General features: G+C 28.3%; 1 protein-coding gene across 2 annotated transcripts in view; it reads left to right on the top strand.

The window, feature by feature from the left end:
* The first annotated feature begins 1681 nt into the window (after nucleotides 1–1681).
* LOC107454784 (myosin heavy chain, clone 203-like) overlaps nucleotides 1682–16154 on the top strand; it is a 24925-nt gene continuing 10452 nt past the window's right edge. The window contains exons 1-5 of one of the 2 annotated variants that reach the window (XM_043048074.2): nucleotides 1682–1819; nucleotides 10764–10868; nucleotides 13417–13502; nucleotides 14463–14562; nucleotides 15280–15357. In XM_043048074.2, the coding sequence (XP_042904008.1) occupies nucleotides 10770–10868; nucleotides 13417–13502; nucleotides 14463–14562; nucleotides 15280–15357 (363 nt within the window). In that variant the 5' untranslated portion in view covers nucleotides 1682–1819; nucleotides 10764–10769. The remainder of the gene's footprint in view (nucleotides 1820–10763; nucleotides 10869–13416; nucleotides 13503–14462; nucleotides 14563–15279; nucleotides 15358–16154) is intronic. The other variant, XM_043048075.2, reaches the window with a different exon arrangement.

The following is a 16154-nucleotide window of genomic DNA, read 5'->3' as shown; positions in this document are numbered from 1 at the left end:
CCAATCAGTATTTTCTAAAGTTATCTAAAACAACGTGTTTATTTTGCTTTTAAAAGTTGTTTCTCTAAAAATTAATAATTCAGAATCAACTGTAACTGAAAAAATAACCATTACAATAACATAGCCGTCAACTCTTCCGGTTTTCCCGGAAGATTTTATTTTCATATTTAAATAAGTGCTGGCGAAATTCATGTTATTTCACTAAACTTTTTGAATTATAATAATAATTTTAAATTAGTTTGACCACCACTACATATAAATAATTGCAAAAAATATTGATTGATTTGTTCATTTACGTCGCACTAGAGCTGCACAATGGGCTATTGGCGACGGTCTGGGAAACATCCCTGAGGATGATCCGAAGACAAGCCATCACAATTTTGATCCTCTGCAGAGGGGATGGCACCCCCGCTTCGGTATCCCGACGACCTGCACGCGAAGTCGAGCACTTTACGGTAGAACAGTTTTACGAGGACCAATACCGCACACCCTCGGTCCCTACGCAGGCTGATCCAAGTGGTCACCCACCCGCACACTGACCGTATCCAGTGATGCTTGACTTCGGTGATCTGCTGGGAGCCGTGTCTTAACGATCAGTCCTGTATCATAGGGATTAGATATTAGTTGTTGCGATAGCGGATTTCAACCTGATTAAAGTATAAATATATTTTTGAGGAAGATAGTTTTTCGATAATTGTTTTACTACCACTTGGAAAATTCATTCTCGAAAAGAGTGAATGTTGGCAGGTATGCAATAATCAAAAGCAAAATTAATGGAGATAAGGTGAATATTCGTTTCCGAAGATAGTAAGAAATCGCTAAACATAATTAATGACAAAAATGCTTAATTACATTTGGAAATTAGTATGACTGAAATTGTGATAAGTGTTTTAAACAATACTAAATATTCTTAATACGCTAATAAATAGTCATTAGAGGTTTTTTATAGCTTCCAAATCTAGTAAATACCACAAAAAAGTGCTTGATTGTGGTAAATTTTGGCTTTCCGGTGAGTTGGCCATGAGCACAATAGCATCATGCCATATGATACTGAATAAAACTAATCTTTAGTTTAATGGGACGAACTTCTGAATGCTAGTTTTGTTCACTCTATTAAAGTAAAGTCTGTGAAATTATTAGGTATAAAAAATTAGAGTGTTAAATTACTCAATTGTGTCGTTAGACTTTCAATTTTTGTGCATGCAATGTTGATTAGCACCGATAGTTTTAGTTTTTCCTCAGTATGAGGAACTGTCAGTTAGTTTGATATATATCAGAACTAGCTAAAAATAAAGGTATAAATAGCTAACTCGCTTAAAGTGCATGAATTAGTGCCACCCATATTGAAATTTTAAGAAAGAATACTTTTTTCTCTGTAGTCTTGTACCACAGTATGTTTTCATAATTTATTGTTTTCTTTTCAATATTGACCAGAGAATGCCTTATCTACAAATTCTATTGTATACACTCTCAATGTGTTGTTTTTGGATGTTCAATCTTCTTCTACCATGTGTTTCTATGATTGACATTGAATATCTTATCTCCATTTCTATTGTATGTACTGAATGGAGGCACATAAACGGAACATGTACAGATATGAAAAATAATGTGCTGTTCAAGCAGGTGTTTTTCTCAAGGTAGGGTCATTTATGAACTGCCCCTCTTGACGTCATATTCCTTCATAAGTAAGATAAGCCATTAGCATTTCTGAATCCAAAAAGTTAGGTTGTAGACTGTAGTAGTATCTTAGTAAAGACTCAGTACCTACGTCTTAAACAGGGTGTTCTTTAGTAATTCAAAAACTGTAGCTGATACCAAGGTAAGTGTGTTAATTTGCTTTTGATATTTTGATATTCTATTTCTGAATCATCCTAATTTGAAATAATTTGTTAGGATAATTTTCAGACCTACTTTTATAAAACTATGTAAACAAATGTTACAATGCTAGTTTAATTCAAAATAATCTTATATCTTTTTTTGCAATTAATATTTATTATTATTATCACAGTGAAGCTGCCAAGTGTACTATTATGCGAGTTTCAATTTTGAATCAATTGAATAATATTCATATTCTGTTATGACTTTTAACCCATGTGTTTTTCCAAGGATAATCGTCAAGAATAGTTTTCTAATGAATTCAATGTCTATTATTAATTCATGTTAGAATAATACTATTTATAATTTGATATTAATTATTTGTTCAGGTAATGAATTAATATTTACTAATAATTCATTAGTTATTTAAAGTTATTACTTCAATACTTTATTCTATTTATAACACTTTTCAATCAAATAATAATAAAGTGAAAATAAAGGCGTTTCTTATTATGATTTTTAAGCCGTAATGTAAGAATATTATTATAAGCGATCAATTATTACTTATGCTCTTAGCATAGCAGCCAACTCAACTTGCAGTTTTTCCTAAATTAATTTCTTTTTTTTTCTTTTTTTAAGGGACATTTTTAGATTTTTTTAAATTTTATATCCATTTAGTATTGTTACTGAGCTATGATTATTGACCTATATGTTTCTTTAAGAATACATTTCAATAATAATTTTCTAACATTAATTTAACTTGTATAATTTTTTATTTAATATGTAGGATTCTTATTCATTTAATATATATTATTCTGATCAAAAAATGCTATTTTTGCGAATAATAAGCTAATTTTATAACTTTTTATTTTTGTTTGGCTTTTTTCCCTTACCTTTTTGTCAGACCAAACTTCGAGCACCGTTTGACTCGGCCATTTTATGTATAGTGTATTGTATAATATTAACTTGAGTTAGGTGCAATAAAGCTGAATTCTGAATTACAACTGAAAAATACAGGAAAATGCTATGCGTTTTTTTTTTTTTTTTTTTTTTTTTTTTTTTACCAACCAGCAGCCGTTAGTAATATTTTAGATAGAGGACAATCTGTCAAAAATTAAATTAATAATAATACCCATTTCAGTTCAATTTTTAAAAAAATGCGAATTTAACTACATAGATAAACTCTCTGTTCGTTACAAAATATGTCTGAAAAGTAATTATAATTATATAATTATGCTAATTAGACAACTTTCAATGATTATTGGCCATGAAAAATAAAGCAATATGAAACCCTAGTCCCCTCTGACATTTTGAATCTGATTAAAATAATCTGAACATGATACAGTTTTTTTTCTGTAATAAATAATAAGAAAAATTGAAGCACATGCTTTGGAGGAAAAAAAATGGTGATTGGTTTCCAAGTATCAATCAAACTATTAATCGCCATTTTTTATGTGTAGTCATCGTAAAATTAGTGGCCACCCTTAATTTTACCATGCTTTTTAAAATCTGGACTCTCAAAACCTACATACGAAAAAAGTTCTGCTAAAATTGACGTACGATATATTAATGACATTATTGGTTGAAAAAAAAACATAATTCTAGTAATAAAAACTAAAGTCTATAGTTTTCTATCTTTTCTACCACACCTTTAGTAAAAAAACAAAAACAAATCTGTAAATTAAATCTCACTGAATAAAAGGTATTTATCCCATGATAAAAGTAAAAGTATAATGGTAAAATTACTAAATTTTACCATGTTTATCAAATTTTATCACATACTATAAAAGCATATTTCATTGTTAATTTTACCATAGCTCTTCGGTAAAAATTATCGATTTTGGATCAATTTTTTTTCTGAGGGTAAATGCATTAAGATTCTATTTTAAATCGGTAGATAAGTTTTGCTGAAATTATTTGAAAAAATATTTTTGTCGTCATATTTTGTTAGAAAAATTATTTTAATCAATTTGGAGTTGTTTGATTCCCCAGACATGCTTCGGTGTTATGTTTGAAGCTCCTTAAATACAACCCTATTATTAATGGATATGAGAGAATAATTTAGGCAAATTAACAATCAAAAATTTTTGTTAAATCCCGTTGCAAACTCAATTAATAAATTGCATTTTAATTAAGTGCATCAAGATTTAATTTGGGTCTACTTAATTAATTAGAAAAACAATATTTTTTTTTAGTTCCTTTGAAAGGAAAACTGTTTTGTTAGATTTCAAAACTTTTGAAGAGCAATACTTATATAATTACCTAGTTAAATTGTTATTTGAAGTTTTATTTAATAAAATTTTTTGTTTTACATTATTAAAATTACTCGAATATGGAGGGTGTAGTTTACATTATAGGCGATCAGAGTTAAATGAGACTTATTTTTATTTATTTTATTTATAATTCTAGTTTCAAATTTCTTTATAATTTTATTTTCAATATTTCTCAAATAGTTAAAGAATAATAATACTTAGTAAATTAATAAATTCTTATTTAAAAAGGGATAAATTCATATTAATAAATTCTTCTTTTTTTTTTTATCTATAACAGGTGTTTAACGACATTTCATTTTATTCATAAATAACATTAATATTTTAATTATTACCTTAATTTTTACTAAATTTATAAATAGATTTTTTTTGTAAAAAAAAATTTTTTTTTTGTTTATATATTTTTGAACATTTTAATGCCATTATTATTTATTTTAAGGTCATTTTTAATGATTTTTTTAAAGGTATTTTGTTTTTCTTTTTTAAGAATTTTTAAGTTATAAATATCGCAGCCCTTATAGTTGCAGCATTTCGAATCATGTTTCTTTGAGTCTGAATAACATAAAGTCAATATAATTTAAATAAAAAATGTAGTAAGTTCCGTACGAACTTCTGAAAGTTTTTTGGAAAAATTGTTTTATTAGAGGAAGTCTTGACTATGATGTGTTGGCCTCAATCAATGGCATTATTTTCTGAAAGGGATATACCTTTTACCTTTATTTAGATAAATTGAGTTTCTTTTCTCTATCTTGTAATCTAACACCAGTAGAAAAGGCAACAAATAATAGAGTAAAATTTGAATTATGCTTTTTATTTACTTTTTTACCCATTGCCAAAATGGGCCTTGTCTTACGTTCATGGCGTGCCCACTTATTTGCAGGGCTGAAGAGAATAGAAGAGCTAGTTCACTCCGCTCTTAGAGCTGAAGCTACGATTTCCCTCCTCGTGACGTCACTGCGTCCACAGATCTCGGAGATCGCAAGCAAAGATATTATGATAACTTTGCATCTTTCTCTCTGTTAAAATAAGTTAGACATTTTCTGGTTATTAGCTTTCAAACTTGATGTAATTAAAACTTTATTTCCGTTCATAAACATTGTTCAAAAAAACTTTCTTGGCCATTATATTAAAAAATACCATTTTAAACTTATAAAAATATTTTACTAGTTGGCGAAAATGACACTATAAATACTTTATTTTAAAAAGCTCTGTTTTAACTTTAATTATTAAGAAAAATGAAAGCATATATTGGCACTTTTTTATCTACATATTCTGTTATAACAATAAGTTGAGTTAAATTTAGAATTCCTAATTTTTAAATATGCCGTTAAAAGCAATTTGTTCATACTTAATCATTTGGAAACATCAGCCTTATACGCTAATTACTGAAACAAAACAATAATTTAGGTTCATAATGACATTAGAAATTTTACAATTGTTTATAGATATTTAAATTTACGATGATATAATTTATAGACATTTAAATTTAAGAGATGTAATTTTTAAAGAAATCATAAATATTTAGAATAACTACATTAAAAATATGTTATGAAATTAGGAGAATTTAAACTAACATTTTAATTTTTTTTTGACTTTATCTATTTTTTAATTTTTTTCACCTGCCTTTCTTTTTGAAGTAACGAGGCGGTTTCTATTTAGATAATGAATTTTTATAAAAGTTCTGAAAAACTGAGGTAAGTCATGATAGAAAATAACAAATGCCTTAGAATATGTCACAAAAAAATGCTCCAATATTAGTCAGAGCTAGCAAGGCCGAACGCTCCGTTCTTGAAGTAAAAATGCGAGCTTTGCGCCAAAGTGACGTCACTAGAGAAAATCGGAGGATTGGCACAGAGAGTTTCTTCAAAGGAGTGAACCAGCCCTTCTATTCTCTTCGTCATGACCAGGGACTGATATAGGGGCCTTTATATCTAAGGTCATGACACTGTTCAACTGTGTTCAAGAGTAATAGTAAATAATAGTAAACAATACGCATGCGTCGTTATTGCATGGTTGCTATGGCGATTGCTGGTGTTTATAATTTTTTTTAGAATTCTTCTTTTCACTTTTAATTTTGTTATGCATTAAGTTAGTGAGTTTATTTTTGAGATATGGGACCCGAAAGATCCCATAAATAGGTCTTGAATTGTGAATTTCATCATTTGAACGATATTTTTGTTTTTATTGTTTTAATTAAAAATCAGAAATTCTAACCTACAGTTCAAACTGGATCGTTTTCAGTACTATTCTGGTAGATATCACAAATAAAGAGGGTGAAAAAAATTAAACAACAATTTTCCCAATTTTTAGATTTGTGATAAAAATTTAATGAATAGATAATATTTTCCATTATTTTTCACTAGCTTTTTAATCTTGATTTTTTTTAAAAAAGTTATTCTTCAGTTAACCAGGCTTAAGCGAAAAGTCGCCAAAAAATGTAAACCTCCACCAATTTTTTGTTTTATTTTTATGCTTCTATGTTATTTGTTTAAAAGCATAAAAATTAAGTAAAATAAAAAATAGTTGAAATTAAAAAAAAAAAAAAGAAACATTAAAAAAATAGTTGAATGTCATTGAGTTTGGATAACCTAAAAGCAACAAAAAAAATATAAAGATCAAAATAAATTACGATGTCATTCGCACAAAATTAATATTAATTATTATCAGTAAGTTCGATTAAGAAATATAGATTATTTTTACCTCGCGTAATAGTAATGTTTTATTTTTCTATATGTACTAACGCTTTTTACTTTATTTTGCAGTGACGATAAAAAAAAAATTTTTTTTTACGTTTCGATATTTTTAGAGGACTAAAAGTGTTGTATGGTTAATTATTAAATAAAACTACAAGATTATATTATAAATAATTTCGTCGTAATACTGGATCAATATTATTCCCCTTGACCACTGCGTTTTTCTTTACTATTTTCTTCTTAATTTTTTTAGCAGCTTTGCGTTTCCTTTGGCATATCTTTTTTTTTTTTTTTTCGTTCACGAATTGTTGGTCTTATAAATGGGTTCTTTGTTTTACGTGCGCGAAATTGAGCGATTTTTCTCCTTTCTAGCATATCCATGGCCAATATGTTTTTCATAACTCATAAAAATATATTTTAGCTTTGGTAAATATTTTTTACTTATTTTACCCCTAATTTTCCATTTAGTAGATTACGATTTTACACAAATAAGAGAAAAAGGTGCAAAAATAAAAGTAGAAGTTTAAATTGATGTCTCATATTAACCACGATCTTAATAGATTAATGTTTTTTACATTTATTGTATATGACTCGTTGTGGCTCACTGAACAAACATTATTAAAGTACTGAGGGTCGATTCCCGAAAGCGGCTCTAAGCTTATCCAACTGCAAATCAACGGATACCAGCTTGCCTCGGAAGTATAGGTGGTTGGGTAGACGGAAAAAAAGGTCCCGGTAAAAAATGTCCCTGGAAAAAAAGGTACCTCCATAGGGAAAATCTGTAGGGATTAGGACTGGGCGATACATCGATTCATCGGAAAACATCGATGTTGTGTGATCATCGCCGATCCGATGTTAAGGTTGGCATCTTTCACGAAGCATCGGAAAATCCGATGTTCGCGCGATGTTTCCCGATGCCGCGAAGAGCGATTCTACATCGATGTCCACAAGCACGCGCGAAGAGCATTTCCTCCGATCATGCGGTGACATCGATTGTCGTGACGATCTTTTACCCTATGCTTCTTCCTTCGCGAATTTTCAAGTAACGATGTGCTCACACGATGATTTCCGATGTGACTAGGAGTGAAACTAACTCATCGCCAATGAAAGATGAAAAAGTGCTTTGTTCATTTCGTGCAAATCCAAGAAAAGAAAATGATTCGAGGAGGATTATTTATGTTTTGTTATTTGACAATACTTTGAGATCATCTTTGTCTTGTTGAAGAAACGATCGTCTGTTTCGATAAGACTTTTTATTTATTTATTTTTTTACCTATTTATTTTTCTTTGTTAAATCTGAAGAATTGCATTCCTTCAATGTGGATAAAATGTTTTCATTAATAATTTTATATAAGCTGTAATTTTGCATAATGACCACGTTTTCGATTATTAAAAAGTGATGATTATTATTATTGTTAGAAAATAGAAAAAAAAAAATCTAATATTTTTGCAAAAAAATTTTTGCAAACGTGGTTTTGAACCGACAACTTATCAAACGCAAATTTTCTTTTTAAGACAGTCGTTTCGTTTTTATTTCTTAAGCATTTTCTTTTTCGACTTGACTGCTTTTCGATCTTCCTTATTTATAACAATTTTAATAAGAGTGTACAGTTAAACTTTATTTCCACGAAATATTGTTTAGCAACATAATAATACATTAGGTCAGAAATAATTTTGAAAAGAAATTTTCAAATATATGATTTTTACAATATTGAAGCCATAATAATTTCCACCGTATCCTTTTTCAGGAAATTTTGTTTTTATACTGGTTTTTCTCTATTTCCTCAAAATTATTGAAGGTAACAACCTTCAATATATCTACTGCCTTCAATAAATTATTGAAAGATATTCTTCAAGAAATTATCTTTTTCTATATTACGTTTTTTATTTTTCTGTTTATAAAGATTTTTAAATTGTTGGTTCAATGCGCACTTAAAATTTTACTTTTATAATTGTATCTACTTTATTTTTACAGTTGGCTGACATAATTCATTTATCCAAAGATAATTTCATGTAAAAATGATTTTAATTAATTTTTTTATTAGTAATAGTCGAAAAAAGTTTGAATTGTAAGGTATGCAATTTTTTTTTTAAAAATATACTTTTTTATTTTAGAATAAAAAAGTTAAAAGAAATTAGCTGAATAGTTTCCGAAAAATAAATTTTAAAAAATCAGACTTTTTGAAATCCAATTACGAGGTCAACAGTAATTTTTTTTTCATGCACTGCACTCTATTCAAAAATATCAAATATTAATTGCTAAAATATCCATATTAAGATAAATTTATTACAATATGAAAGATGAAAAAATGCACCAATTTCTTCTAATTTTATTTCCTATAAAAATTATTTCTTAATGTAATAATTTTTTAATGTGTTTTTGTCTAAGATACCTAACCATCTTTAAGAATGTTGAAAATTAACAATAGTTTTTGTTGACTAAGGTTGAAATACTATTCCTTTTTTTTTTTTTAATTCATCCTTAAAGATAATTTCTCATTTCTTTTAAGCTGCATGTAAAATTTTAATGAATTATTCGTTTCACTAGTTAACTATTTATTCAATACCCTCTTTCTTTAATTTAAAAACTTCCGATTGTTTTCAGAAAAGTTTGAAGGTTGAAAAGCTGTGTTTTATTTAAATTGAAAAAGACAGTCTATCGAATTATTTTAGTCCAAAAGAAGAAAATAATCAATTTACTAAACATTGATATACCAGGATATAAAGTCATACATTTAATTTACTATTATCTTTACTTTTTTCTCTTATTGATTATAATTTTTACATAACTTTATTGAAATTAAATACCTATAAAATCAATATACGAGGGTTGTAAATTAAATAGTGGCAACTTAACCTTGAAACTCACAAAAGGGCGCGCATGCGTAAATAGGGTATGGGTGCGGTGAGGTGGCGCTGTTGTCGATGTGTAGAGTGCAAAAAACAGTCGATTTGCTTAGAAGAGTAGTTGTTGCGTAGCGTTAAAGTGATGAGTTTCGTTTCCATCGCTCTAAGGCATGTTGTGAAAAGGCTTAATGACGAAAAAAGACGAGATGCTTGAATCCATCGTGCTACTGTCCTATATGGTAAAGCATTTGCTCCAAAGGCTTCCACTAATCCTCGATAGCATTCTGTTGCATTTTTGCCACGGGCAACCTCGATTGTAAGCCACGACCGCTGATCACCTTTTGAAAACATGCTTTAAAGCGATGGAAACGAAACTCCTCACTTTAACGCCACACAACAACTACCCTTCTAAGCTAATCGACTTTTTTTGCACTCTACACATCGACAACAGCCCCACCTCACAGCTCCCATATCTAATTTGCGCATGCCCGTCCTTCTGTGAGCTTAAAGGTTAAGTTGCCACTATTTAATTTACAACCCTCGTAGTTCGTATAATGTAAATTTGATGCATTTCGGCAGATTTTTTCTGATTATCCCTCTTGAAATCTTACTCTCTTTTTTCCCCAAACACACAAAGTTTAAATTCTAAAAATCTAATATATATATTTAAAATTTTAGTTTTAGTCTTACTTTGCAGTAACATCAAATAAATAAAAAGTAAAGGTGTGCAAGAATGCAAAAGCGAATGAAAACGCGCGACACGAAAGAAAAGAAAGAAAAAAAAGACATGCACGGAACAGCAGAAAGCACTTCAGTCTAATCTTCTCATTTCAAATATTTTCTCCTACAGAATTTTCCCTACACAGGTACCTTTTTTACCGGGACCTTTTTTTCCGGTACCTTTTTTTCCTAGAATCGGTGGTTGATGCGCAATGCTGATCATATTGTCACCAATATACTGTTGGTCATCAAAAAGGTGAAGCAGGTTTAAACATACATGACCCTCGTGTCCGCAACAGGCTTTAGCAAGAATGCTTTCATATTAATAATCAAGATTTCCATGTTTTATTGTATTTTCTTTAGCATATTTTTAGGAAATAATTACATTAATTTAAACTGACACAATTTTTTTCCCCAGCAAATCATGTCTGTGTATAGTATGGAAACATGTGACAAATCTCTGTCCTCCGATTCAATGCCAATTGATTCTGCAGAAGAAAGCTTTCTTTATTATGTACCATCAGTAAGTAAATTTGATTGCTTGTTTAAAACATATTCTTTTATATTGCACGTGAGGTCTACCGCACCCTTTTCGCTATTGTTTGCCCATCCTCGAAATAATTTTCACCGATCATTTCCGATCGTTTCGTGACTTGAGTCCACTTGACAGATATTAAGACGTATACATAGAACAACACGTGTAGCAGTTCGGCAGTAACTAAACTACAAAATTATGAGTCATAAGTTACTGTAAAATGCAATGCATTCAATAGGTAAAAGCAATATTTCTCTTTTACCTAAAAATATACCGAACTCAAGTAAAAAGAACGTCGTTGCGTAGACAATATCTACGCTACGCATGTCGATCTATCTTAGAATAAACAAAATCTTATCTCAATAATAAATAATATCAGACAGATGGTATCCACATACAACATTCTCCATGGTAAACATCAGAAATTTAAACTTGCATAATATGTTAAAAAATGTTCGTGTGTTAATTAGCCAACAAATCAATAAGAGATAACAATTAATTTAATACTAGAAATAGCATTAATTTGAATAAAGGTAATATTTTTTTTTTAAAAAAAAGAAAAAACTCAAGTGTGCAATGTATACATTTCAAAATAAATCGATCAAGTGATAAGAGAAGTATTATGCCTTACTTTAAGTATTCAAATTACATTCCGTTCTAATTCAGAATCTGTTCAGATTCCTTTTTATTTTAAATAAAAAGTAATCAACACACATATATTTTATATTAATTATGTGTTGAATATATACTAGCAACTCAAAGTCCTTCACTGAATAAGCAGAATATTTTATGTCAATAAAAGTGTTTTAATTTTTTCATAATATTTGATCGCTTAAAATTTTTAATGTTTCATAGTAAATAAAAAGAATTCTTTTGTAACTTATAAAAAGTATTCATTTAAAAAAATGTTTACTAATATTAGAATGCAAAAATATGCCCGATGTAAGCGGATTAAGTGGATTAAATTGTCGACGTAAAGATGTGAACATACAGCAAATAATGGTAGAAAATTAACTTTTTACTTAGAAATACGTATCTATACTATAGATGTGTATAATATACATCTGGGTAATATGTGCATAACCTTACAATACTTGAAGAGGACATTTTAGCTTTTAACATTTTTTTTAAAATTTCTCAAGAAATACTTAGAGAATTATTTTATAGCTTTAGAAGTGTTTAGGTCATGTGATTCCTTATTCTTATCAAGTTCAAAGATTTGAAAGATCAGCTATGAATTACGAACTCAAGAAAAGCGTTTTGAACGATCTATATCAGAGGATATAGCAATAAATTTGTAATTTGTATCGACTAATTAGGTTGTTGTATGCAGTAACTGCATAAAATAACAAAAGCCTAAGCTTACATTATATACGGACATTTTTACATAAAACTAATCTTTTTGCATAACTTTTTTTTTGCTATAACTTTAAACCATTTAATAAAACCGAACACAATTTTTTTTATCTATTTTTAATTTGCAACAAAATTATCATTTTTAAAATGTGAAGGACGTTTTTAACGAAATGAGTAAGATAAGAGCATTTTCTTTTTACTGCGTATGCGTGGAAAATATTCCCCCAAAAAATTCCTAACTTCATAGTGTATTGTATTTAGTAGCAAATGGAAAAAAAATCCAATTTAAATATCGTTAAAATTCGAAAAGGTTTTGGCATTTTTTCTCCTACAGTTTTTTTACTATTTTGCGTTATTGATTTATTTATACCGTCGCGTTTTGGTGTTTTATCGTAAGATATTATAATTTGTTACTAAATTTGCTTTATGATACAAAATGAAATTGTGGAAAATCTCTTACCATTTAAAACTTTTTTGCAGAAATTAGCAAAACTAGTTAGAAAATTGCTTCAGACTTTTTAAATTTTCAAGATATTCAAATCGGATTTTTCTTTAATTACCAAATACGAACCACTACGAAATTCTGAGATTTTTTTTAATGTTTTCCACAAGTGCGCGGAATTAATTTATATGCTTAGATGCTGCGCAATTTTTAACAAGTTTTTTTAAATTTTAAAATAATAATTTTGTTTAAATCTTACAGAATATTTTTTTAAAATGTCATAAAACCGTTAGACAAAATAAAAGTTCTTCATAAAAATCTCCGTATCTCCATTAATATTTAAGCTAGGCTCACAATAATGTACACAATTATTGTATATAATTGATACAAGTTACAATTTAATTCCTGTAGTTTCTGACAAAAAGTATTAAAAATCACTTTTTTTTTGTGTCCCAAATTTATTGCCAGTTGCTCAAACCTCTGAAAACTTTAAATTCTATTCATAAATATGAGAAAGTGGGTGATCTAAATATCTCTTAAATTTTAAATAATCTTCCAAGTACTTCCTTATAAATTTTTAAAAAAATTTCAAAAACTGAAAATGTCTTTTCAATTATTGTAGGGTAGTGCATATACTATACAAACATATGTTTATTATGTATATCCATAATATGCACGCACTAAGTCAAAAGAAGTTTATTTTCTGCCATCATTTAATGCTCTATTTTTTCTTTTCAGGAATTGGAAACACTAAGAGAAGAGAAAATGAAACATGAGAAGAAATCAGCTTCTTTGTTAAAGGCTTTGCAAGTGCTGAGTGAAAAGTATGCATTAATTAATACACAGTCTATGCTCTTTAGTGCAACTCGTTCGCTGTAACTACGTTTGTAGTATTATAAATGTAATGTTATTTTAACTCCCATTAGAACGTCCGAACTAATCTTCATTCCGGTAAAATGACCGAAATTTCTTTCGTTTTTTTTTTCTTTCTAATTCCTACTCCAAAAATCACTCCACAAAACACTCAAAACACACAAAAAAATCACTCCAAAAAGCAGGTATTAAACATTTTTGTGCTTTAAAAAAAAATTTTCCGTTAACAACCAGCCAATCGATAACAAATATTCCCAGAAAACTATTCAAACATCTATTTCTTTTGATGTTACCGCTGAATAATCATGATACATCCTCTATGAATGAAGACATTCATAGACAGGACCATCTATTCTCAATCCAGGAGGTTCAGGGCAAAATATCTCTTCAAAGGGTTCAATATATTCATTAATCATATTTTTCTTGTTTGAAAATTGTATTCGCTCTTAATGTTAAGACATTGTGCATTTTAGAGTTAAAATTCGCATTCTTCTGAATGCTAGTTTTGCTAGGTTTTATTGACATTCTTTTTCTTCTTTTATAACCGTCTCGTAGAGCAGCCGACCCAATTTTTTAGGTTACCACTACTAATGTTAAACTCCGTAGTAAAGTTAACTTTTTAAAATTTATTTTATTTAAAGAAGTGCAAAACATGTATTTTTTTAATTGTATACCTAATTTAATTTCGCTGCAGTTTTGAATGATTTGGTCATAGAGACATCACTTGGCCATATATTTCAATAGAATAAAAAAAAATTTATGAACAGTAGATATATGCAGAGAAATGCAGATATAAAATATATAATGCGAAAAATATACAGATAAAATTTAATAAGAAGAATATTTTTAATAGAAATCATTTGTCTTCCTTAACTAGAGAGCATAATTTTAGTTTCTTTTTTCTTTTTCAGATTGGATGAGGAAGAAAATGCTAGGGCAAAGCTACAGACAGAAAATTTAAGATTAGCTTCAAATTTAAAAGAGCTTCGAGAGGAAAATGCTGAACTGAAGGTATTATTAAATTGATGCTGTTGTTTTCTAATAACTTATAAATAGCATTTATATGAAATATTTTACATCAGTATTTTAAATATGTTTGTAGACTTCTGATCCCTGATCACAGGGACAGAAAGAAGTTGCAACACAATTAATAGAAATACTCGCAATTTTCATCAGGCAATCAAATCAGTTTTGACTTGCTTCATCCTGCCTTCCTCACTAATAATTTGACAAATTTTGATAGTGCTTTTAATTTTTTTATTCTTAACTTTGAATTGAATATAAAATTTAATAGCACAAAGTCCAAAAAAGACATACCGAGCCAAACACATATTAAAAGGTAAAGTAAAATCCATGTATAAATCGGGTAAAGAGGTGAATACTCTAAAATAGAGAAAGTTAAATGTATTTATAACACAAAGTAGTGCAAGAAATAAGTACACATCGAATACATAATATTGTTGTATCTAATTTTCATGACAGAAAAGAGTACAAATATTGTTGAGAGGACACTACACCAAGGGAAAAACCCTTCGTGACAAATTCTCTTTCACTTTTATAAGTAATTTAAAGTTTAGTGAGAAGTGGGTTTCGATAAACTTAGAGGAAATCAGAAAGTTTCAACTGCTGAAATTTTTTTTTTCTTTTGCCCTCACGTTTGCTGTCGCTCTATCAAATGAATTTAAAAATAGTATGAATAACTTTTTATTTGTTATTGTAATTTTGTAGAAGAAGATAGAAGAAACATTGGACGAAGATGAAAAGAAATGTGAATATCTGAAGCATTTAGAAGCAAAAATAGAAGAGGTCAATTTAATTTTCATGCTTTTTAGTTTTTAAAACAATAATTTTTCACGAGTATACTATTAATTAATGCAAAACATTCAGTTCCTGATCTCCATTGTTCGTTTTGTCATATTAATCGTACATAACTCCAAAAGAATAAGAAATGAAAGATTTAGTGATAAAAAATAAAATGGAAGCTTTCTTTTTTGTTTTAAAACTATATGTTTGGATTATTGTCTCCATTTTTAAGTTGAAATATTTTCACACACTAAAATCAGTATTAATATTATAAAGGGAAAACCTAGTAAATACTAAATAGTTTCTACAGGAAGATTTTAAAGTATTAATATTAGACACAAAAATTTATTTTATCTGAATTAAAATACCTTTTTTTCTCAGAAAATTTTTAATTTAGTGATGTTCCAAATAGTTCCTTAAGTTCATATGTTCGAAGAGGTTGCAATTTTTAATTCACAGCATCCCAGAAACTATTTAATAGACCAATAAAATTTTGTGATTTAAAATGGTATCGTTTAAAGTGATACAAAAATCTCCCTGCTGTGTAATTTAAACTTGCTTCCATCATTATAAAACTAGATTATAATAATTAATTATATTATGTATATATATATATATATATATATAAGTTCAAAATGAAGAATAAAACAATATAGACATATGAAAAAAGGGGGTGGGAAATAATAAGTAAAAAAATAACAAACAAAATTTTATTAAAAAAAAAAGAAAAAAGAAAAATGAAATGTTAATTAAAAAACCGGAAAAAAAATATATAATCTTTTCTTCAGCCCACACGATTA

This window comes from Parasteatoda tepidariorum, chromosome 5 (genome assembly GCF_043381705.1).
Source record: "Parasteatoda tepidariorum isolate YZ-2023 chromosome 5, CAS_Ptep_4.0, whole genome shotgun sequence".
Taxonomy (NCBI): Eukaryota; Metazoa; Arthropoda; class Arachnida; order Araneae; family Theridiidae; genus Parasteatoda; species Parasteatoda tepidariorum.
Note: the sequence above shows the minus strand (reverse complement) of the source record. Positions and strands in the feature narration are given on the sequence as shown.